This window comes from Desmodus rotundus, chromosome 6 (assembly GCF_022682495.2).
Source record: "Desmodus rotundus isolate HL8 chromosome 6, HLdesRot8A.1, whole genome shotgun sequence".
Lineage (NCBI taxonomy): Eukaryota > Metazoa > Chordata > Mammalia > Chiroptera > Phyllostomidae > Desmodus > Desmodus rotundus.
In genome coordinates, this window is record NC_071392.1 from 127,068,360 (window position 1) to 127,093,961 (window position 25,602).

At 36.3% G+C, this 25,602-nt stretch overlaps 2 protein-coding genes across 4 annotated transcripts in view; one reads left to right on the top strand and one right to left on the bottom strand.

The window, feature by feature from the left end:
* Positions 1–25,602, top strand: part of MACROD2 (mono-ADP ribosylhydrolase 2) — a 2,068,729-nt gene that overhangs the window by 337,708 nt on the left and 1,705,419 nt on the right. The window lies entirely within an intron of this gene.
* On the bottom strand, positions 249–12,528 carry FLRT3 (fibronectin leucine rich transmembrane protein 3). Of its 3 annotated transcripts, none has more exons than XM_024559632.3 (3): positions 12,304–12,528; positions 3,944–4,144; positions 249–2,374 (listed from the first exon to the last, which is right to left on the bottom strand). In XM_024559632.3, exon 3 carries the CDS (start codon positions 2,329–2,331, stop codon positions 382–384), a length of 1,950 nt encoding a protein of 649 aa, XP_024415400.2. In that variant the 5' UTR covers positions 2,332–2,374; positions 3,944–4,144; positions 12,304–12,528; the 3' UTR covers positions 249–381. The 3 variants fall into 3 exon arrangements, with proteins under 3 accessions (XP_024415400.2, XP_045050596.2, XP_045050597.2); XM_045194661.2 differs by having other exon boundaries at positions 3,378–4,144; XM_045194662.2 differs by lacking the exon at positions 3,944–4,144.

Sequence of the window (25,602 nt, forward strand, 5' to 3'; positions counted from 1 at the left end):
GGATCTCATGTGAACGCAGTCCTGATTGTTCAACACAGCAAGAAATTCACTTTCACAGTCAACAAGTCATCTTACTCAGTAGAACACAAAGTAAATGGTTTATAACTTCAATATTTGCAAGGAAAATACAGTACAAATTACTAAAAAATACTAAAATATAGAATTGTGTTCAGGCATCTCCACTACATCAATCGCAGCAGTAACCTGAAATTTGAAACTTTTAATAAAAAGTTCTTAAATATAAATTATATGGCAAATGTACAGTACATTGCTTTTTTCAGTCTCTTTTTCCAGTGTTTTGCAGTAGAACAGGGTTCCTACCATCACCTCCCTTAGGTTTAAAAAAAAACCAAGACATAGTCCGCTGCGAGTCCTCCAGCATCATGAGTGTGAGTGATCCGAGTCTGGAATTCCACTGTCTCTGTAGCTTCGGTTACTACTGCTTTCACTGTGATTGTTTTTGTACAGATTCATTCCATTAGGAGGGAATATGGTGTGTATTACAAATTCCTCCTTTGAGATTGGTTCATTACTTATGGGTAACATCTGAAAAGAAGTCTCCCTGATTTCCAGGATGGAGTTGTCCTTCTTAGTGCCAGCTTCTGCATAGTCATCCTTTCTTCGCCTCCCTTTGCTGTATGCACAGTTCCTTGAGAAGAGTGATCCATTCCTATGAACATACCAGCACACTAAAGCAAGAAGGGCAATGGTCACCAGGGCCACAGCCCCACCAATAATGGCAGCCAATGGCAAATTGGGGTTTTTGTAAGGTTCTTTCTCTTGCTCTCGATTAAGGGTGGTTGTAGGGTTGTACATTCGAAGGGGTGCAGTTTCAGTCTCAATACAAACAGGATTGTCATCAAATAGGTAGAGGTTACTGGTTTCCATGGGAACCATGCAGACTCGATAGGGTGAATCAGGCTCCAGGGCCGTTACCAAGTATTCACTGCGTTCCCCTGTGACGATTGTTTCTGTTATAGATCCAAATGCTGGGCTATGGCCCAGTTTGAGCCAGCTGAGTCTTAAAGCAGCCATAGGTAGAACAAGTTTCCAAGAGATATGAATTGTGTCAGAGGTGACAGATTTCACAGTAATTACAATTGTTTTTCTTGCTGGACTCCCTGTGGTTCGCTGGTCCCTAGTGAGCTTAGTTTTCTTAATGTCTGGTTGTTTGGTCACTGGAGCGTGCCACTGTCCTTGATCAGGATACACCGTGTTGGGTATTGTAGTGGTTATCTGAATGGTGCTTACAGCTTCACTGTCTTTACAATCAAACAGTTCTGCACTGAGGTCCTTGATAGCCATCCCCCGAACTTTTTCTGGGGCTTGGCACATAAGCCCACGCACGTTGACCTTCACAGGTAGTGATTGTAACCAGTCACGTACCCATTTCATTTTGCACCCACAATACCAGGGGTTGTTGCGAAGAATCAGTTGGGTTATATTGTCCAAATCATCAAAGATACCCTGAGGTAAGTTACTTAGGTTATTATTGGACATATCAAGTCGATACAGCTGCCTTAGGTAAGAAAAAGCATCTGGGGGCACCCGATTGATGTGGTTATCCTGAAGGTAAAGCTTCCTCAGGTTTGTACCTGGAAGGTTTACGGGGGCAGCAGTCAGGGAGTTCCGCACCAGGGACAGTTCTGTTAGGTTGACTAGGTTGAAGAAAACTTTATCACCTAAACCATGGTTGTTCAACAGGTTTCCATCCAAAACCAGGCGTTTTAGGCTCGTGAGACCTTGAAGAGATGGTGATGAAATAGTGGATATGCGATTATCATCCAAGCGTAGTTCTTCTATAGTCCTGGGCAAACCCCATGGGATTGTGCTAAGATGATTACGGGACAGGAAAAGCAGTCGGAGATAGTTGCTATCTCGGAATGCCCCTTCTTCAATGCTAACAGCAGAGACAGAGTTATCATCTAAATGTAATTCTTCCAGATAGGGAATTTTTGAAAGTGAATCGTAAGTGATAGTCCTTATGTTATTTTCTTGCAGATGTAACTCTTTTACGTACTTTGGTAGGTTGGTAGGAAATTCATCTAAGCTGTTGTGGTATAGGTATATTCTTTCTACTTTCAGCAAGTTCTTCAAATCTGAAGGAATCCCAGCATTATTTATTTGGTTGTTCTGCAGGTAGAGAGTTGTAGCATCCTCTGGTATTCCTGTTGGAATGGATGTCAGAAAGCGATCATTACAGTAAATGAAACCTGCATCGCAGCGGCACACAGATGGACAGGATTTAGCTGTAACTGAAAGAGGTGCCATCTGAAGGATCAGCCCAATTTTAGTCCCGATGAGGAAGATGCTCCAAGCTGGGCTGATCATGGTCAGCAGTGTTGAGGTCTTTACACAAGGTAGCTTCAGAGCCCTAAAGTGCAGTGAGTTAAAAAGAAAAAAAAAAAACAGAATGTAATCAGATCAGCATATTTAAGATTGTATTCAAAATAGATGTGGAAATTAAAACATCTATCATCACTTCCAATATTTTAATTTTTTGCATGCTTAGGGTTTTTTGCTACCTAACAAACAATGAACCCAGTCGTATAATCTCTACCTTAAATGCTTCTGGTGTTAAATTAAGAAGTATCATGTCCCAAGCCCATTTTATTTTGATATGTTAAATATAATTAAAGTTTCATTGAATATTTAAAAGAATTTTAATAATACTTGATATCAATTTCGTAGCTAGTCACTGACCAAGCTAATTAAATATTGAATTTTTTCTTAATAGTCATAGTCAATTGATTCATAAGAATATAATTTATTATATTTAAAGACAATAATGTTACTGTTTTTAAAAACCAAAATTTCTTTGTCTACTTATATTAAACTGACTATACAGGTATAGAAACGTGTAGTAAAAATATCTGTTCTTTTACTATTCAAGAATAGTTACCTCTTGAGATCCTGAATCACAGTAAAGCTAACTGTTCGCTTTGATTATTGATGTTCTTTTTGTTTTATTATTATTATTATTACACATTGTTAGATGGGTATTTCTAGCAAGAAAATCAAAAGAAATCTTTTTTCATCTACTTTAAGGGAAGGAATGAATTTACATACATAATACATCCAACTAATGAAATTCCATTCCATGTTAAACCAGTTCTTGCTCTTGTTCCCATTTTATATATGTTTTGTATGGTTTAATGGCTTTGTGCACATTTTTCATTCTATCTCACAACATGTTTTCACAGTGCATTTATCTTTTTTCAAGTTCTAATCTAAATATTATTAAACTTTCTCCATGGCTGGAGAATTATAGATTTATACTGATCTATTGTGTAATATAATTTCTTCTGAACTTTCAGGTATTAATTAGCCTTTATAATTTCAGGCATGAAAATAGAAGACTTTAATATTTTTCCTACCTTATTGAATGATGTAAATAAATTTTGCGTGAGTGAAAATCCAATGCACATATATACATATATATTTTTCCTGGTGAGGGGCTGGGGCTTATAAACTCTCGTTTAGTCCTTGGAAATGTTCTTCACTGTTTGTTTATTCAAGTGATCCTATGATGCACACACCTCCAGATCAGGGTCACTGTTGTCAATGAACATTCCAGCGGTGGTTCAGCATTGTGGGCAAGCTCATTAAAGTGGGGACCAGAAACAATTCAGCTTCCTGTTACTATGTAGAACACATGGTTTCCTATGTATTTTTTTTTCTTTCTGGTAGAGTTTCTGTGTGAAGGTTTCTTTTGTGTAGCTTAATTCCCTTAGTGGAAATTGCTTTCTTTGAAATTCTTATTGGCTCTTCTGTGCAATGTGGTCAGAAATAGTAACTTCAGATCCTCATGAAGAAAGCCATTCATGATGCTAAGGCCTATGTAGTAATAGGTTTTTTAGGCAGTTACCCCCCACCTTTATTCCCATCCAGGATTATCCACGTATAAACTTCGTACAGTAGCTACATCCTGAGGTATGATTACCTGCTGTGAAATAGCTATTTCCAGCTTTTGCTTCTTGCTGCTCTCTTAGAATATGGTGTAGTCGCGTTATGCAAGAACTGGTATTCGTTTTTAAGAGGTAAAGAAAACTGAATTCAAATATTCTTCACGGGGAAAAAAAGGAAGCATACTAGATTTCCTTTATATATTTCTTCCTGAAAACATGCTGCATCTGAGCATCTCCTGTGAAAGTAAAAGGTTTTAATGAACTTCTAAAATGAACTTTAACATACTAGAGGCATTTCCTAGAAATTTAACCTCAATTCTTTCTTTAAGCAAAAACATCTTTCATCACAGTAGTTGGCAAAAAGGGATGAGATGACCTCTTTGTTTTGTAATGCCCATTTTACTACATAAAACAGGAGATGAAGCTGAGATTGTCACCAAATAATTTCTACCAACTGATTATTAGTGTCACTTTGAGTTAAACACAGAAGCGATGCTTCATTCAGGAGACAGTAAGTCCCTTCCATGGCTTTTGAATTCAGGTCAGGCCAATCTTTAAAAGTTCATTTTTAAATCTTGCATGTAAAATATAAAGTGTATAAAACGGAGAAAATAATTTTATGTCAAAGAGATGAGCAAATACAGAACAAGGATTTTTGACAAAAATTCCTTTTAGAATTTGTGAACATGGTTTACAAAGTTATACAATCTGCAATTTAAAGAGTTGAAAAGAGTTTGCTTTAGAAGCTTTTCTTTTGATATGCTCAATGCCCTGCAGGCCTCAATTATCCAGATTCAGAATGTGGACCCCACCACCTTCCTCCTTAGAGGTGTTTCTGAGGACTAGTTGATGATCTTAAAACTCTAGTTACTCAGGTGTTCTTGGCCAAAAGTCATAATTTGTTTTTCAGGAGAATATAATTTTAATATTCTTTTAGCAACCTGAATTTGAAAAACCTGTATTTAGAATAGAAAGGACACTATCCATTGTGTCTCCTTGTAATGACTGTTAGGAACACATATCAAAACCTGATGAGACATTTCTCTGTAGGTTCAAACACAAACAGGCCGATTTCTAGTAAGTGTATTTTTCATTTCAGAAACTAGACTTAAGACTTAACCAAAGAGACCAGTGGTTTTAATGATGACTACTTTGTCCATTATCTAATTAATATACATGAAGATTTTTTTGGTGGATGGGCGGGAGGTGGGTAGAATCAATATCTGAATTCCAGGATTATCCGCTCAGGGGCTTACTGTATATGTAGGAAACATTAGAATATCCTAATGGAAATATTTGACCCTGAAATTAAGGAAAAAAGCAAAACTAATTTGCTTTTCCCCCTGTAATTACCTGGTATCCAACAAGGACAGCATCTGTTCCAGAATTCAAACACTACTGAATGTGAATGTTAAATAAGGCCCAAATTCGTGTTTCCAGTTGTTTTTGAAAATTTAAGTTTCTTTTACTTTGTCACCAGATACCAACACTATCATAGACTGCATTAACAAAAGGGAACTTAAGAAATAATTATAGATAATTTTAATTTATTATTTAGGCAACTTGAAACAAAAATAATAGCACTTGGGTAAAGTAGTCTCAAGTGGATATTGCAAAGTGCCCACAGAGGAGAGTTTAAATGATTTATTGTTTAATGTGAGGTTTTACAGTGATGCCTTTAGGGCTTTGCTCATTATTGTTGAATTTTTATAGTGTACTTTTCTTTCTTGAAAACTGTTCCTTTCTTAGTATGTGAAAATGGAAAACCAAGCTGTTGAAATTATAACTAAAAAGTTACTTTAAAAAGTATTTGCTGTAAATGTTTTCAAAGCTTGAAAATTTTTCAAATTATAAAATAATTTGGTTATTTTAAGCTTAAAAATAATTTTGTTAAAATGCATTAGGTATTAATTAAAAAACTATAAAAATCATAAGTGAGAAACTGCTTAAAAGGTTACCGATAATCAGGCATTTCTCATACTCCAGGACATACTCCAAAGTGAGAAATGAATATGATGAATGGGGATTTTAAAATTGTTGATTGTTCCGAGAGTCAGGTCGGCCAAGATGATGTCCCAGGTGATGCACCATGAGAAGCAGAGATAAAGCTTGTATCTGAACTATAAATATTTCACTAAATCAAGCTCTAAGTGTGTGTGTGTGTACTGATTTTCACATTTTTAATTCAGAGAAAAGAAAAAAACCTAAATTGGTGTGAAAAGAAGGAAAACGTATTTATTTTTTGTGTTTTATAATTCTGAAACTTCTTCCTCTGCTCTGTTTGATGTGCACACTCATGTTGCCATTAATACAATAGTAGTAATAATGTGGGGTTAATGGAAAACCTTAAATCTCATTACATTCTCAGAAAGTGCCATTCTCTTCTCCCCTAAACTGCATTAAAACACAAGGCAAAAACATCAAGCAGATTTCTCTGGAGAGAAGGATGCTCTTTCAGACATAAAGATTATCCCTCACCTATCCTACTCCCTTTACTTAAGCTCAAAGCAGTTTAAATCGTGTTTGATTGTGTTTTATATTATATATGTTCTCCTTCCCTTTTCTATTTGAAACTATAGTGCTAACCAGTGCTTTCTGTGTGTGTTTTTTTTTCCGTATTAAAGGCTGTAATGATCTCTCCTTCCAAAACAAGCAATCCTTTCCCCGTGCTTAGACTTTCCTTTTTTTGAGCTAGCTCTACATATTCACACACATAGAGACATGTAGTTGAATGTGAATGATGAAAACAAAAATGACCCCCATTGGCATGGACACTGTGGCCAGGTTTCCACAACATCAACTTCATAGCCTTTATGTCTGCATGGTCTTGAAAAAGGCCATTAGTTCTGAACAACAATATCAACAACAGAGATCTTTTAGAGCAATATTGTTAATGGAGTAACTTGGGAAAAAACATAAATAGAGCCCTGGTTACTTAAAGGAATATTTTAAAATTATTTTTAATAGAATCTTTACTTAAGTATATTGCATTTAAAACTGTAGCAAAAAGAAGAAAAACATAATTACTTCACTGGTAACTCAAAATTTCAATAGAATTTTTTTATGTTAAGTTTCTTTTTATATATAAAAATTGTGGAGTTTTTAAAAAAATTGCATTTATAATGTAATCATCGAGTTTGTGGAAAACCTCCAATTTATTTCCATGATACACCTAACAAAGTATGTAAATATATAAGCATACTATCATTTTTAGATATTTTAAGAAAATTAATATAATTTAAGAAGTTGTATCTGAATAGAAAACTGGTATTTAAATAAAGTCAAGAAGTTGAGGTAATCTACATGTTTATGTGATTTCTTCTCTGCTACTACAGTCTTTTGAAGGTGGGAACGTTTGAGATGAGAAGGTATTTTCTTGTTTTGATCACTTAAAGTTATAGTGTATATTAATATTGCTAACTCACTAAGTCATTTATTTGCTACCTTTGATTTAAATTGGTTTGATTTGAAATCATTGCTCATATTTAAAAAATCTTAAGCCAAGTATAGAGTATTGAGACTGCAGATTCTTTTTAATTATATGCCTTACATAATGGCTTCCTAATGCTGACAACTTTAAAAAATATTAAATCTAAAAATAGAATGGCATGTAGAACTTTTAATCCAAATTAAATGCATTATTATAGAGTAAATACTTGAAAATAAAAAAAAAACCACACATGGTTAATCAAATTTATCCAAGTGTGTAAATATTTCTAGGTAAATTGGAATTTATACCATTGTAATCTAGAATTTTAGGAAAGTAATTTATTTATAAAGGCTTAAATTGCTGCTAGAAAAAAGCACAACAAAATTATCAACCTGTGAGTGCTAAGTCTTTGTAAGGACACGGTATTTCAAATAAACTGTATATATGGTTAAACTGAAAAACTGGAGAATATCAGGTTAGTTGATAGTGACAGCAAAATGCTTTCTAAGCAGCCTGTCTGGTAGTTAAATTTTCCACGATCATCAGATTTCAGGAAAGTTCCAATTCTTTTGTTTAATGCCAGGCAAGCAGAAGGACTTCTAACTCTCCTCCTGAGAGTCGTGAAGTCTTCAGGGTTTGCTGAGAGGCAGAGAAGCAAGTGTGCCTTTTCATATTTTCTTTTATCCAGACTTGTTTTCTAATCTGAGGATGTTTTTGTTTTATTTATGCAATAAAAGGGATAAAAGTTTCCAAACAACGGATTTTTACTTTCTCCTTTTGTTACTGGTGCTTTTTTCCAACAGGTTTGTGATAAATGAATGGAATTCTGCTTCATTTATTTTGGCTTGTAAAGTTCAATGTTGCATCCTTAAAACAAAAAGGCAAGCTGGTATGTCATCTTTCATCATAGTGAATGCTGCTTCCTTCTTGAAATTAAAGCCAGACTAAATAAATTAGAGAACCAAGATTTGTAAGATTGAATAAGGTATTAATTTAGAGAATGGTAAAGGTAAGCAATCGAGAGCTTGGGGCAGGGGGCATGCTTTAAGTGTGCCCTGACTTTGAGCAGCTACAATTAAAGCTATGCTTACTTTTGTTAAACCGCAAACATCTTTCCCGTTGCAAACATAAAACTCCCTTTTCACTGATGTGAGTACAATTTGGTTGAGGTGCTTAAAATTTCTAATATTCAAATTGCCATACAATAGTGCAACAAATATTTGGGTCTACTGTATGCGAAGCACTGTGCTGGTAAGAACATCCAAGACCATAAAACACCTTGTCTCCTCATGTCAGAGTAGCATATTATTGATTTAAGGCAAATAAAGAGGAAAAAAAATCAGCAATACATAAACTGATCGATCCATAGTCCAGTGGCACACTTTAAATATGGTGTTTAACCAAATATGGTCTGTGGGTTTTCTCTTCAAAGTTGCCACGGTAACTTGTGCACATGAAAAGTGAAAGAATAAAGAACAAAAGCTATCATTGTCTCATCAGTGTAAGAGCAATTTCTCTCTCCTCTCATTTAAGCAGACTAATACCTGGAGAGAGCTTTTTATACATTCCTGACACTTTAATTTTGGTGCTGGGAAGGAGATTTTGCATATGTAAAACAAATGCAACTTTAGGTGCTGCTTAAATTGTATTTCATTCCTTTTCCCTTAAATTCTGTTTTCTCTGGAGTACTTGTCAATAGACAAATCAAACTCCTGAAACCTGCTTTTCTGTGCAATATAAACGTGGTTTTCAAAACTGTTTTTTAGTATGATATTTTACCAAGTTTAATGATTCTGAAACTGAGAAATGCTTTCTGAAATGTATTACTTCAATTTTGGTTCTTAAGAAAAAGAAGGTTTGTTTTTTTTTTCTTTCAGAAGGCATTTACAAACCATCTCTTTGTTGGAAATTGGTTTGTTGACTTATAAGTTTTTGAAATGGTGGAATGTTAGAAGGAGTTGAGAAATAGCCCTTTTTATGTTCTGAAGAGGAAAATGCATTTTGGAGAATTAATATTGCTGAGAGATTTACTGTAGAGTTTTTGCCCGCTGGGGGGTGGTACACGCTACCAGAACACCGCTTTCAGAAACCGCAAGTCAGATGTGGGCTGCTGCCGGCCAGTTTTTCTCTGGTTTAATTACAACAAAGCCTCCCGTTGAGAAGAACAGTGAAGGCCTCTGGGGCAAAAGGTGGGGGGTGGGAGGGAAGGGGGAATGAGGGAAAAAGGAGGGAAGAGATTACAGCCTTTTAAAAATGTACTGAATTTTATTTCCCTCATTGACTTCATTTATGCTAGTCTTCATTTGACTTTCAACAATTATTTATAATGCTATTAAACTGGAAGACTAAAAGAATATTTGGGGGACTTTATACAGAATTTTTAAGTTAGTTCTGGGACTTGCTATTAATCGTATTCTTTGTGATGTAGCCCACCCACCTTTAAAAGGAGGGGGAAGTTAAGATTCACTGAAATGGCAGTTTTAAACCAATTTTTTTAAGTAACCAGATTTAATTCAATATTGGTATGAACATTGGCATATTAAAAATAAAGCAGAAATAAGAAACACTTATATATTAATACAAGGCAAGTTCTCTGCTGCTGATTTTTGTAGGGTTGAAAATTATTAAAAATAATCCAGAAAGAGGAGACAGCCTTAACTTGTATGGCCGAGAAAAGCACAGACAAGTCTCTCTGCAGTGTACTTGCAGTTTAAAGCTGATAATTATATTTTTCACCTGGGGACACTGAGTGTTCATTGGGGTCTTGTGTCCCCAGGCAGGAGATGCTGAACATAATTGGAGTTTCTATTTGATTGGGCAATATAGTCTGGAGAAGAAACTGGGGTAAAGATAATTAATAGCTTGCTAACAAAGTCTGACAGCCACAAGATTTCAACCATATTTATTTCACACCGCTTCATTTAGCTCTGAAAAAGTTTTGATAGAATTGATGGCTCCTTAATTAACACTTGAAAGCAAAAGAAACATACCTTCTATTTTGCTGCCATATTCAGTTATGACAAATTTTCTTACTGTTCTTCCTTTTGTAAAAACTTTATTTGCTGCCCAATTATGTATTTTGCAAATGTTAATGTTTAGGAAGTATTTATTTAATTAGGCATTTTAAACCTAACCATAATTTATTTAAAAGGTAAGAGGGAGGGGAACAGAGAAATGAGAAGCCTAATTAATAAATGGTGGTCAGCATTATACAGGAACTCAGTATTTGTGAAATCATTATGTTTATTCATTCAATAACATACTTGCTGATCCTTTGACATGATGTGTTTTGGCAGTGCTCTATTTAAAAATAAATCAGATGTAACTTTTCTACTTAAATATATGCAATCACATTTTTGTAACCTTGATTTTTATTCCAGGCTAATATGTATATATGTGTGTTTATGTTCTAGATGTACATACATATATATTTGCAAACTAAATGGCATACCCCTGATTTAATCTTATAGATTAATACCTGGCATATTAATAATGGTGGTGGTGGTAATATTAATATTTTGCATTACTTTTAAAGGATGAATTTTTTTTCTTTATTCATTTCAAAAGAGAAGAGTTATCAGTCATATGTCACTTTGGGGAAAGCATTAATGGTCCTATCTGAAAACAGACAAATTTATTCCTTTATGTTTATGCTGGTCAGGATATTCTTATGCAGTTAGGGCTAAAAGAAAGGCGCTGATACAGCTGAAGCACTTTTCCAGTGGTTTTATTCATGTTATTTCCTGCTAATGAAATGACATATGTGCATTTTAGAGCAGACAGATTTATTAAGAAAATGTTAAATAGCTAATTTTTAAAACTATGCAAGAATTTGGTTTTGTAATTGGCAAATATCTATGGTTTATTTTCTTTTTTCTTCTCAATAAATGAATGAATGAATGATTGATTAGAAAGACCCCCGCCCCCAAGGAGGAGAAAATGCAGGCCTGTTGCACTCTTTACTTCAGTGCAACCATTTTGTTTTAGATCTAATTCACTGAAAGAAAAATCTTTTTACGAAGGTACGTTTAACTACTTTCTGAAAGCTTTGTTGTATAAAAGCATTTCTTTCAGTATAATGTGATTTCCTTCTTATAAGTTGCAAGTGAATGGATAGTCTGCATATCCCACTTGATGAGGGCTCTACTTACTCATTTTTCTCCCTGCCACCCAAATTCACTGCATACATCACACATAGCTTCCAGGCTCAGCTTTGTTAGTTTTTCTGAGTAGACTTTGCCAATTACTATGCTAGTCACATACTACATTTGCCCAAGCAATGGATATTGGCATTCTATGGGAGAGGAGATATGGTTTGGAAGAGTCTCCCTCTCCTCTGAGTTGAATTAACTAGTTGGGGTTTGCAAATCTGAAATGCTTGAAGTAGCTCTGGCAGGATAGCAGTGCAAGCTTTAAAATCTAGGTGTAGCTGTTAATCTTTACAGAGGCATATAAGTCTCCAGTAGTAGCTCAGCTAGCTGTGAGCAAGACGTATGCTTTTCATGTACTGCGTACTCATGGGCTGAAAGATTATTGATCTTCTTTCACAGTTGTAAAAACAGCAATTGGTGATCATACCACACATATAGTACACGCCAAGTTATCAAGACCTTTTGCTTTCCTCTCTGTGAAAAAGAATATATGCCTTGTATTCTTTAATATTTAACATTTAACTTTCCAACCTAATGTTTTTCCATAAGGCTCTTTTTTAAATACCAACTACATGAGACAGAACATAGCCATTTACTATTTTTTAAATGAAAGGAGGTTTTAAGTAACTTCTTGTATTTGGCTATATAGTCAAAATTTTCCTTCCTGGCTGGCATGCACACATATTGCTCGTATTCGTGACAGAGCAAACATTGGATTTGGATGCCTCATGGTACCAAGTCATTTCTCTCTAGAGAGTAAAAATCAAGCAAACTTTCTGGGACAATCATAAGGAAAAACACGGGAAACACTTACCAGGAAGACGAGAAAAAGCAATTCCATATATACTGCCGCTATAGCTGTAATTCCACTGACTGTGAACTGGAGAAACCTCCCCCTCTCTCAAGCTCTGCGTCCAGTCCACACAAAGCCTACGCCAGCGGCAGGCTGAGCTTGTCCTGCTTCGGATCACTCCTACACTGAGGCGTGAGCGAGGGAGAGCATTCCAGTTTACAGCACACAGCCCACCTCCAAGTCTGAAGTTAAAGCTTCACCTCGCAGTGGTTGAAGAAGGGGGTGATGTCATAGATGGGCAGGACTTAGCCGAGATCTTGTTCTGTGAGGTAACTGGATAATAAGGCACATGGGCTTTGCAAACGCTAGAGGGAGCGAGAGAAGCCAAAATGAGGCGTTCAGCCTGCTCACATGCCGTTTGGTTTGTAGGTAGCCCTTTGGAATCTCAACATTGCCTAAAGTTGTACTACAACAAGGTAGTGGGCGCAAGCTTCTATAAATACAAGCATGCTAGAAGGATAGCTATAAGATTACAATAGAAAATCAGTTTTTTTAAATTTTTAAACCATCTGTATTAAGAAGTTAAAATATTTTCATTATTGACTAATTATAAAAATGTTATAATTTATGAAGGCTAGTAATCCCGTGTGAATATTAATTCAACAAATGAATAGAAAGTAGACTCAAATAAATAACTGGTTTATTGAAGGGAAGGAGAACATGGATACAAAAAGATTAAAAAAAACCCCAAAATTGAAATAATCAGTCCTTTTTCCTAGGGCTAATAAGTTATTGTTCTCACTCTATATAGCTTTTAGAAAATGAAAGAATTTTTTTAATTACACTATTTGTTTATATTCTTTAGAACCTAAAATATATTACATTTTTCATACTTAGGGGATCCTCCTTAAAATAAAAAGTTTTAGAAAAATTAAATAGAGTCTTTTCCGGTATGTTTTTTCTGCAGTGGACATGGGTTAAAATATAAACATCTTAAGAAGGAAAACAACCTTTCAACAGTGGTTTGCTTGTATTAAAATTATTTTATTTTAAATTAGGTACATGAATAAACACCAGACCATTGGAAGAAAGACATTATAAATGTCTATGTTTAATTACCACAATTATAGACTTATATTTTCAATTACGATCTTCATAGACTGCTTTCTGCTATTTGGCCAGTAATTGCTTTTGGCCTCTAAGTGTTTCACTTTTAAATATTGCTGGGAAGAATTTTGCTTTTATATTTACCTGGAGGACAATTTTCTTCAACTAATATTATTTGTTTTATCGTTAGAGGTTCACAACATTCTCCTTTGTATTTTTACATTTTCTATAAATGTTTGTTTCTGAAGGAAGCCAGATAATTGTCTTTTCCAGGAGTATTTGATTATGGTCCTTCATTAGCTTCATTTTGTTTATCTGTTTATGTGCTTGTTAATAGCAGTTTGACCTTCTGAGTTCCTCTCTAAGGATGGGTGGTATCAAAGTAAAAGGTGAACCCTTGATAAGAGGTATATTGACCCCTATTGTTCTATGATTGTACTTCTGCTGGCCTCTGAGGACAGACCCATTAAGTACAGGAGTTTTAGAATTCTAATGTCTGTTGAAAAGCCAGCGTCTTAGAAATGTTAGTTAGCACAAGTTAAACGGAGATGCAGCTGCTGAATTTTTGGAGGAAAGGGACACGGGAATAACATCTCTCAATAAATGGTGGATTTTTTTTTCTGTTCCTGCAAAACTAACACATGGATTTAATTATTTTATGAAATAATTCTTTCTGGAAGCTATTTTCAGATGGGAGTTGGTTATATTTAAAAAAGGACTTTTTGCCTGGCCAAATGCCTATGGGCTTATATCCATATTTAATCAGTTTTGTCCCCATTCAGGCAGATTTTAAACAGAAAAGAAAGATAAATGGACAATTTTGGTTATAGGTATCTAAAATAAGGTCTACTGGCCTAAGAGTTAGGAGTTCTGGGCTTCCATTCTCTAGGCGGCCATTCGTTATATGGCTTCTTATTATCTGCTCTGGGCTTTGATCTCATCACATGGCAAATAAAAGCAGCAGGAATTTATTGAATGCTAATTATTCATTGTTGCTTGTTTTTTAAGATGTCAATTAAAATGTAGAAGAAGGTAAGATATTGTGAAAAATGCACTAGTGGTACTGACTTTGGAGGCAAACTCTTAAGACAGCCCCCCTTCTGACCCAATAAAAAAATATACACACTTTCACTGCCTCTATATATATTTTAACTTCTTGCTCTTATCAGCTGTCTGAAATTCTGCCAGTTGGAAGTGAACTTATAGTAATACGTACCCCTTCTGAAATAATACGTACTGCCTCGGAAAGATTAAGAGTTACCCTGAGTTACTCCAGATCGCTCTCCTCCTTTGTTACCTAAGGGAAATTAGCTGCAATAAGGGGATGGTGGTCCTCGTAGGAGGAGAAAGAAGGAAGGAAATTTCAGCATGAAGCTCCTTAGTCTGTGATAGGAGGGCTGGGCTAATTCTTACAGCAAGGAGCACTTAACAGGGAGAGGAGGAACCAAGGTAGTCTAATGTTCAAGGTCAAGGGTTTCAGAGTCTAGCATACTTGGTTCCATCTTGTCTTTGCCACATGACTGCTGATAAATTACTAAATCTTCCTGTGTTTATTAGCTCAGTACCTGACTCATAGTAAGTACCCAGAAGATGGGAGCTGTCATTATTAAGATGAGGCCATCTGAGCTTCTGGGAAAAAAAAGGGATATTAAGGGATAGATAAGAGTGCACAAAAAGAAGTAGGAAAAGACCCAGGACAACTTTTTTCACATTCTTCAAAACTGTCCTTTGAAGTTGTTCTGTAGCCAGGAATTGGGGGAGGAGGTAGGCAACTAGGAGATTTTGTTGTTGATTTTTTTTTCTTGTCCTCATGCATTTCTGTTTCCCAGGAGTTAGAAGTTGAGTTCTAGTAGACATTTTGGCTGCAAAATGTATTTGTTGTAATACACTTGTTTTGTTTTGAGAGGATATGAGATGTTTCCTGATGAACAGAGGAGATTAGATTTGGAATCAGGTTTCCCAGGCTGTCCCAATTACTTATAATTCCAAGTGAAATCAACAACAATCACAATGAACCAAATCTCTTTTACTGTAAACAATACCCAGTTGAAGGTGACTACAATGCATAATTACTTCATGAAACAATTAATCCAGGTCTTCCAACCTGTCTAGACTTAAGCTACCTTATTTATTCATTCATTCATTGTACACAAATTCATTGAATATTTCTAGAAAAGAAGCTACTAGGACTAGATGACCCTCAGTCAACCTCCAACTATGATATTTGTGATTTAATCTTAGAATGTATTAAAGTTCTATTAAGTCTCAGAAAGAAATATTTAAAAAAAACCCTCACCCAAGGTTGTGTTTATTGATTTGAGAGAGAGAAAGAGAGAGAGAGATGATAGAGAAACATCACTGGTTGGCTCCCATACGTGTCCCGACTGGGGATAGAACCTACAACCTCGATATGTGCCCTGATGGAAATAAAACCTGTAACCTCTTGGTTAATGAGACGATGCTCCAAACAGTTGAGCCACCCAGCCAAGTCACAGAGAAACATTCTTTATGACTTTCTTCACCCCACCATTTTTCATGAGAATAAAATCTTAAAAGCTGTGTGAAAAACAAGAAAAGAACAACTAGGCTTTTGGTATATTAAATGCCTTGGACAATCATTAGTAGAGAATTTTGGGATTGCAAGTGATTGAATGTCTAAGCCTTACTGTCTAATCAACAGTTGGAATCTATTGATTCATGTAACTGAGAAATTCAAATGTAATGTCTGGTTCACGTAAAGCTTGATACAGTGGCTTAATATTTGTCAACAAGAATGCAGTTTCTGTCTGTTTCTTAATGGGCTGCCTTTTTCAGTGTTGGCAGCCTCCTCAGGTATACATATAAAGGACCCACGGCAGCTCCAGGCTTTCCTCTTAGGCAGTAACAGTTTCACATATCACATTCCCATATTGCAGTGTTCAAGGGGTCACTTCCAGAAGCTCCTGCACAGAACCCTGTGGTTCACTCGATCTCAGTGATTTTCAACCAGTATGCATCAAGAATTTTAAAAACATACAATACCTGACTATTTAGTCAGGGACACCAACCTCTTTTCCCTTAGATTGTCAAGTAAAAAAAAAATGACAACAGCCAACACAACAATAGCTGTCTGGTGTGAATGAATAAAAATTATACCTATATTTTCATCTGATTGACAAAAATATATATATATTTGGTGTGCCACAGAATTTTAATAATTAGCTTATGTGTGCCATGCGATGAAAAAGGTTGAAAATTGCCGCTCTATATTATTTGTTTAAACTTGTTCACATGCTCATTCCAGAATTTATTACTGGAAGGTGGGAGGGAATTTTGGTGAGCTGAAGCCCCCTGTAGGAGCTGTAGATAGGGCCAACCCCACTTAAACACATGGGTGAGAATGGGGGAAAGGGTATGACCCAAAGGAAAATTGGGCACTGTTAGTTTGAGAAGGAGGAAATGAAAAAGAGCTGGAGATTAGCTCATTTTCAGAGGATTTGGCATGCTGAAACTTGGGCATGTTTTATAAATTTGTAAAATTGAAGCTGCTCTTTCTTTCTTTTTTCTTTTTTTTTAAGCCAAAGTTTTTGTTTAAATTGCCAAAACATCTTTAAAAGATTTTCTGTTTGTAGACCCTCTCAAGTCTAGCCCAGATTTTTTTCTGTCAACAGGTAGTGATGCATGTCAAGGCACATCAGTACGACACCTTAACATGAGCCTATGGGATGTTAATAAAATATAGAGAGACTGCACACTCAGCTATCTGTGATTCTGTGAAGGCAGGCCAGATGCTTAATGCACCAGTTAGAAACTGTACCACATCTTTCTGAACAATTCCAAAGGGTATTTGAGAAGCAACTAGATTTCAGCAGGTCACAAATGCCTTAGAGTACTAAAACATTTTAAAAACGCTGTATTAAACCGTTGTTCTGTTCCAATATTTGTTTTTTATTGGTCAACACTTAAAATGTACCTAGAAACAGTCACATATCCTTTTTAACTGTATTTCCAAAACATACTGCACTGGAGGGAGATCTGTCATTATAGGACTCAAAACAGAAATCAAAGCAAAATCAAAGTGGTTATTTCTCTGCCTGCCTGTCTCTGCCCACCTTCTGGTACACTCTTCTTTTCCCCTTAGGGACTGGGAGAATGGTGATTGAAAACAAACTGAGAAAAAAGCACTTTTTTAGCTTCCCTGGAAAAAAAAAAAGGAATTGTGGTTCAGAACAGGTTAGTACCTAGCCGAAACTGACAGGGTGAGGCAGCTGGCTTGTGCAAAACTGAAAGCTTGGGGATCCAGACTTTCTTCCCTGTGGAGGGCTTTCCTTTGTGGCCATGCATACATGTATGATACCTCCAGCTGATATAGGATGGGTCCTCTGCCCCTTCCCACTATCCAATGCCCTGTCATCTTTTCCTCTTTGTTTTAAAATGCAAAAACAAGAAAAGAGAGAAGAGCCTTTTAAAATGGACCTTGGAAAAAATATGAACTTGAATCTAGCAAAGTAAGTGATGTCTCCCTCTGATACTTTGTGCATGGCCCTGGGAAAAGAACTTGAAGGGTCTGAGCCTCAGTTCTGTCATTTATGAAGGTGAAGATATAGAAACCACCTCATTTTGCCATTACAAACTTCAACGTAGTGGTGCTTGTAAGAGTTCATTACTAAATTTGAGAAAGCACTTAGCAAAACAGAGCTAAAACCTGTGGATGGTTGCTTTTTACCTTCATTGTGATGAGTGGGGCCAGGATCAGTTCAAAAGGCACATTCCCCTAATGTTAAGTTGAGCTGTATATTTTCACAATTTATCTTTGGGAAGGAAACAATCTGAGAAATGCTTCTGCTTACTGTCCTGTATGCTGGAGCCTTGAGATAACAGTATCTAAGACTGGTTCTGAGATGTAATTACAAATCAAAGGACCAATTCCTTATCCTTGGGGATGATTAGTATAAAACACAGCTTTGGTGGAATGGCTAACAGTAATAAGAACAGATCAATATATGTCTGATTACTGAATTGTGTATTTACTAGATATCATACAAGTGGACTGCTCAGAAGCCATGTGATTCTCTATATAGCTATTGCTCTTACATGTCAGCCAAAGCTGTCATCACTTGCAAACCACCTTCTTGTTTCACTACTTCTAGAGTATCACTGCAGATTTAAGTACACAAATACACTTTCTGAGAAGAGTATTTCCTGAAATTTTTGTCAGATTTTTTTTATTTCTGGAAACCAGCTCTGTAGTTCTCCTTGTGTTTAAGATGATTTGTTTTAGGGATTGATTGCCATTTCCCTGCAGTCCAAATTACTTAGCTACATAAACATGTTTAATGTTGAAAGAAACATGTTTAAAGTAGAATCAAAGACCGTTTAATATTATATCTGTTTATAAATGGCTATGGAAATTGCCCCTCATTGGCATTGTCTAGAAGAAGATTTACTACAATATTTCTTTCCCTTGGAACTGGTAAGAACTGGTTATTTTAAAGATTTTTTAAGGGATAAAGTATTAGCAAAACAATATATTTAGATTAAGTGAATGTTCTAGAGTATCATCTATTCCAAATAAAAATAAGTTAAAACTTAAGTCACATTTACCATTGGGTAATTTTCTGTAAAATATAAATCTAATTTTATGAGTATGATTTATGACAAATATGTAACATATTGATTAAAATATGTGTTTAGTCCCCTTTTGCTTCACTTCATACTCTGAGTATTTAAATTTGGTGAATTTAAAAGTATTTTATAATTCTTTTATTAGTTAAGATTTTATTCCTACTGTTTGACATTTAAAATACATTAGTGTTACAAATTTATAAATGCTTTATTAGGTTTCATATGTGTATTTAAAAATTAAGATCTAAACTGAACAAATTTTATTAAAAGAACACAAATTTTGCCCAGATTTATACTTTAACAAACCTTTATTCTTATTTTTTTAAATAACGGTGAATTGTAAAGTAATTTAAAAAGTATTATTTTGTAAAGTTCATAGTTCCTGTTGGGAGAACGCCGAGAAGCTTTTTGTAGTTGTTTAATTCTCATGTTTACATAGAAGCAATGTGGAGCCACTCGAGTTGCCTCCCATGCAGCCCCTCTTTGTTTTCTTCAGTGGCCCAAGGAACAGATTTGTCACTCTGAAGTGCCCATCTCTAATTCCGTTCTCCCCCTTCTTCCCAGGGCAAGTCAGAAGTAAGCTTACCAGATCGTATCTTATTGACAAAGAGCAAAGCTTGTTGGCTGACTAAAGAAGAGGGAAAGACAAGGAAACTATGTATGACAGATGTTTGATGTTAAGAATCCTAATGTAACATTGTTTTTTTTTAATTTTAACTTTATTTTTTATTGAATTTATTGGGGTGACAGTTAAGAGAATTACATAGGTTTCAAGCGTACATTTCTATAATACATCATCTGTATATTGTATGTGTGTTCACCATCCCAAGTCAAATCTCCTTCAGTCACCATTTATGAACGCCATTTACCCTCTTCTACCTCCCTCTCCCCTTTCCCTCCGGTAATCACCATACTGTTGTTTTGCATCTGTGTCTATGAATGAAGGTAGGATTTACATCTTTTTAAAACATTTACTGTAATTTTATTTTAACATTTTAAGTGCAGTAAAAGTTAGTAGTTTTATCCATATTTTATACACAGTAATTAAGTACAGTTATCAATATTATCATTATTATTCTTGTTATCATTGTTGATATTATTTGTTCTTAGCAAGCAAATCTTTCTATCTTATATTTGGAAGGAGTTAGAGAAATTATGTTGCACCATATGTGCTTCCAGTATACTTTTCTAACAATATAGAAATAGCTTCTTGATAGAAAGTAGAAGATACTGTACTATAGGAAGTAGAAATATTATAAATGTAGAAATAAATGATTATATATACTAAGGAATTATAAGGAATTTTACTTTATATTTTTATCCTGTATTCTTTTTAAATATATTTATTGATTATGCTATTACAGTTGTCCCATTTCCCCCTCTTCACTCCCCTTCACCCTACGCACTCCCTCCCTCCCACATTGCTCCCCTATAGTTCATGTCCATGGGTCATACATACAAGTTCTTTGGCTTCTACATTTCCTACACTATTCTTACCCTCCCCCTCTCTATTTTCTACCTACCATTTATGCTAGTTATTCTCTGTACCTTTCCCCCCTGCTCTCCCCCTCCAACTCCACTGTTGATAACCCTCTGTGTGATCTCCATTTCTGTGGTTCTGTTCTTGTTCTAGTTGTTTGCTTAATTTGCTTTTATTTTTGTTTTAGGTGTGGTTGTTAATAACTGTGAGTTTGCTGTCATTTTTACTGTTCATATTTTTTATCTTCTTTTTCTTAGAAAAGTCCCTTTAACATTTCATATAATAATGGCTTGGTGATGATGAACTCCTTGAACTTGACCTTATCTGAGAAGCACTTTATCTTCCCTTCCATTCTAAATGATAGCTTTGCTGGATGCAGTAATCTTGGATGTAGGTCCTTGCCTTTCAAGACTTGGAATACTTTTTTCCAGCCCTTCTTGCCTGTAAGGTCTCTTTTGAGAAATCAGCTGACAGTCTTATGGGAGCTCCTTTGTAGGTAACTGTGTCCTTTTCTCTTGCTGCTTCTAAGATTCTCTCCTTCTGCTTATCTTGGGTAATGTAATTATGATGTGCCTTGGTGTGTGCTTCCTTGGGTCCAGCTTCTTTGGGACTCTCTGAGCTTCCTGGACTTCCTGGAAGTCTATTTCCTTTGCCAGACTAGGGAAGTTCTCCTTCATTATTTGTTCAAATAAGTTTTCAATTTTTTGTTCTTCCTCTTCTTCTTCTGGCACCCGTATAATTTGGATGTTGGAACATTTAAAGATGTTCTGGAGATTCCTAAGCCTCTCCTCATTTTCTTCATTTTTTTCTGGTTGGATATTTCTTCCTTCTGGTCCACACCATTGATTTGAGTCCCAGTTTCCTTCCCATCACTATTCATTCCCTGTACATTTTCCTTTGTTTCTCTTAGCGTAGCCCTCATTTTTTCATCTAATTTGCGACCAAATTCAACCAATTCTGTGAGCTTCCTGATTACTAGTGTTTTGAACTGTGCATCTGATAGGTTGGCTATCTCTTCCTCGCTTAGTTGTATTTTTTCTGGAGCTTTGAAATGTTCTGTCATTTGGGCCATTTTTTTTTTTTTTTTGTCTTGGTGGGTCTGTTACTTAAAGGGGCGGAGCCTTAGGTGTTCACCAGGGCGTGGTAACGCTGTGACGCTGTACGTGGGGGAGGGGCCAAGAGGGAGCAGTGGTGCCCGCTCCACTCTCCATCGGACTTCGTCACTACCTCTGATACGCACAATCAAACTGGGCCCCTCTGGTGCTGGCTCCCGAGTGGGTGGGCTTGTGCACACTCTAGGCCCCTGTGGGTCTCTCTAACGACCTCCCCTGTGAGGCTGGGAGTCTCTCCTGCTGCCGCCCCAATCCCCATGGGTGTTTTCAATCAGAGTTTTGAGGCTTTATTTCCCCATGCGGGAGCCCTGGGTTACGTGGTCTGCCTCGCTCCCCACTGTTTGGCCCAGTTCATCTGTGTGCGAGTGTGGGGCCAGGGGGTGCTACCCACTGCTCTGCCTGCCCCATTCTCTGCCACTCTGAGTCCAGCCCTCTCGGTTTATCTGTGTGCGAATGTGGGGCTGCAGGGTCTGCTAGTGGTCAGACTGCCTGCGCCATTTGTCCCACACTCCGCCAGTCTCGGTCCTGCCACGGCCACGCGAGTCCTCTCCACCCGGTGCCCATCTCCGCCCCTCCTACCGGTCTGGATGCATGTTTCTTTTTTATCTACTTGGTTTCGGACTTCCTTGCTGTTCGATTTTCTGTCAGTTCTGGTTGTGTGAGGAGGCGCAGTGTGTCTACCTATGCTGCCATCTTGGTTCTCTTCAATAAATTCTTACTATTTCAGTTATTGTAGCTCTTACTATTCAGTTAAGTAGTTATGTATTGCCTCATAACAAACCATCCAAAACTTAGTGCCCTACAATAAAAACAGTCGTTCATTTTTTTCATGAATCTTAACATCTACAGATCATCTCTGTCCATGTGGCATCAGCTGAGGTGGCTACTCAGCGGGGTGAGGGGTCCACTTTTGTGATGGTTCACCCACACAATTAGTGCTGACTTTTGTGAGAGCTCAGCTAGGGCTGCATGTGGGGGGCCTCTGTTCTTCTCCAAGTGGGACTCCTGGAGAACTTCCCAGGCTTCCTCCTGGCCTGATGGTTGTGTCTGAAGAGTGAGTATCTGAAGAGAAACAAGCATAAGTGCATCACGTTTTTATAACTTGTCTTCTATAGCCAGTTAGTGTTATTTCCTTTAGTCAGAAATTCACTCAGATTTAAGAGGAAGGAACATACATCCACCTCTCCATGATAGGGGTGTCAAAGTCATATTGTCAGAAGAGTGTGAGGACAGGGAGATGTTGTAGTCATTGTTGAGAAATATAATTTGCCACAATAGTAGATATTATATACATAATATTTTTAGTATTCTTCCCCAACACCAGCAGCAATCTAAACTCTATCAATAACCAGTTAGTGCATTTTATGAAGTGCAGATTATGAGTAACTTTTTATTTCTTTTTGATATTTATTTAACCTTTGTTAATGTTGAACTCATTACTACCATAAAAAATTTAAATGGAATGCATTTAAATGATTAACAAGTTTTGCAGTGTATCTAGATATTTTATATTCTATTAATATAAATATTCTGTGTAGAATTTCTTAAGATGAAAATCTGTTATATTCTTTTCTCAGTTTGTTCATATTCCTAGTGGCTATCACCTCTAGAATGAAAGAAAGGAAGGAAAAATGATTTTATTTTCAAATATTTCTAAGTTAAATGTAGGGTTCCTTAGGAAAAACTTCAATCTTTAAATATATCCCATATAATATGGTTTTCACTGCCTAATCCTTAGAATTGTGGATTACAAATAACTGAGGGGCTACTGCTAACTTTAATTGCTGAATAGAAAGCAATTTCTATTCATCTATCAGGTAAGGCAGACACACAATAAATATGAGCCCATTTCATATTGATACGATTCATGCAAATAGACTTGCAAGTGAGGCAGTGCTCTCGAGATTTTGTGAAATGGCCAAAGAGGCTGCTTTGTCTCCCAAAAAACTTTGAATGTGCCCATGATCTCAAACAAAGTTGTCTCTCTGACTTAAAGGTGTCTCATTTTGGCAGATGCCAGGCATAGTTCTTTAAAATTTTCAACTTATCTTTGCAGATGTAATATGTTTCTTTCCTTCAAATGGGAAAATTGTTCATTTTAAAAGGGAAAGACCATTTCAGTTTTGAGGTGAAAGCAGAATGAAATATGAAGTAAAGGATCTGTTTCAAAGAGGAAAAATACAACTATTTAGTTTACTTTTATGTGGCAGGTGTTTTTACATGCAAAACTGTCCAGAAGGTATCCAGCCATGTAATGTGAAAAATAGAGACATTTACTGAAGAAGATAATGACACCTCAGCCACCTTCAAAATAGGTACCTTGGGACCTCACACAGTTCTCTCAGTCCCCACCAGCTGCCTCTTCATGTATTCCTGAAACTCATTGATGGTCTTGAATCTCTTCCCTTTCAAAAGTGATTTTAGTTTTGGGAAAAGCCAGAAGTCACAGGGCACCAAATCTGGGATGTAGGGGGACTAAGTCACCTGGGTTATTTGATATTTCACCAAAAAACTCTGCCCAAGATGTGATACATGAGCAAGTGCATTGCTGTGATGAAGCTGCCAGTCAGTCACTGGTTGCCCATAGCTACAGCCTTCTGAATCATCTGAATAGTTTCTGCAGAGGAATGTTCAAGCTTAAGGCAAAATTTGATGCAGATTCATTGCTCTGCTCACTCAGTCATTGTGAATGTGACAGCCACACAGGGCACATGCTCACTCAACAGTGTCTAGTACTCCCACTGATTAGTACAGTGAAGTCGTCATTGTTCACACATACGTATTCCAGTCCACTCTCCTTGGCTGCCTAGGTTATATAGATGTCGCAAAACCATGCAAACTGTTATTATATTAACAATGACTGTACTTTTTCTGGACAGACTTTGTATGTAGGAAATAGTAAAGTACTCAGGAGTAAACAGTCACTGTGGGGACTTAAAAGGAGTTAATGCAGCTTCTCAAGTAGATTCATTTACCCCTGGGGACCATTTACAAGATAGTAGATTCTTGGCCAAATACGATTTTCATTTATTGAATTTGTATTAGGTTCCAAGTCCTATCCTAAGGACTTTACTTACTAATATTAATTTATTCAATTCTCTCAGCACCTTTAAGCAGTAGTTAATACCATTATCACCATTTTACAGCCTAGAACAAAGTCGTTAAAAACTTGATGAAAGTCACACAGTACTACAATCAGGCTCCATTTGCGGGCTCTAGAATCCAGGGTTTTACCCACTGTTCTTTATTGCCTTGCAGATGATTTTTTAAAAAAGTTACAGTGCTTGGAGATTTTGCTTTAGATCAAGAGAATGTAAGTAGGTATCTGCAGGAGATTCTTTCAAAGTTCACATACAAAAACCAAAGGCAGGGCAGAGATCAGAAAGGAAGGTTAGATAGTAAACTATTAAATTTCAGGCTCATTGCAAAATGTTCTTTGTGGAAGTCCAGTCTAATGTGTTTGGAATCTAGGAGAGAGTTTGAGACTCTGCACTGCTATTTGTACCAAGAACTTGGGTTAGTCATTTCATCTTTCCTGGGGAAATTAACAGCTTTCCCACCAGCCTCAAATAGTTTTTGGAAAGAGCAAATGAATCATTGTGGTTATCAAATCCAGTTGCAAGCTATGAAGTCCTCATTTATCATTAGTCATTGCTATAATCAAGCATAATTTCTTTTAGGAAAGTCTTTAAGAAATACCGAGTTTTAGAAAATCACATTCTGTAATCGTCCCTGCATTTGATACAAGGTATGCTAAATGTTTAGCATGGTACTTGGATTATGGTCAAAACAATAGATTCTAATAATGATTATTTAATTTCTAGCAGACATCTTTAATTTGGGGAGGTGGTAACTGGAAAGTATCTCCTGGACAAAACAGAATCTGGTGAACTAAGATCTGAAAAATGGGGCCTCCTAGCCTTTAGTAGGGGCAGTGGTTATATTGGGGATATTTGTAAATCTAATTCACCTTTTCAGTTTTCAATGATAATAACCCCTCTCATTTACATTATCTAT

What these genes read in the sequence shown, in the direction of transcription:
- FLRT3 (XM_045194661.2), bottom strand. Translation starts at nt 3,436, where the DNA reads ATGTATATATGTGCATTGGATTTTCACTCACGCAAAATTTATTTACAT. An exon ending in TATTTACATCATTCAATAAG is followed by an intron (nt 2,375 to 3,377) that starts GTAGGAAAAATA and finishes ACTGCACTTTAG; the next exon opens with GGCTCTGAAGCTACCTTGTG.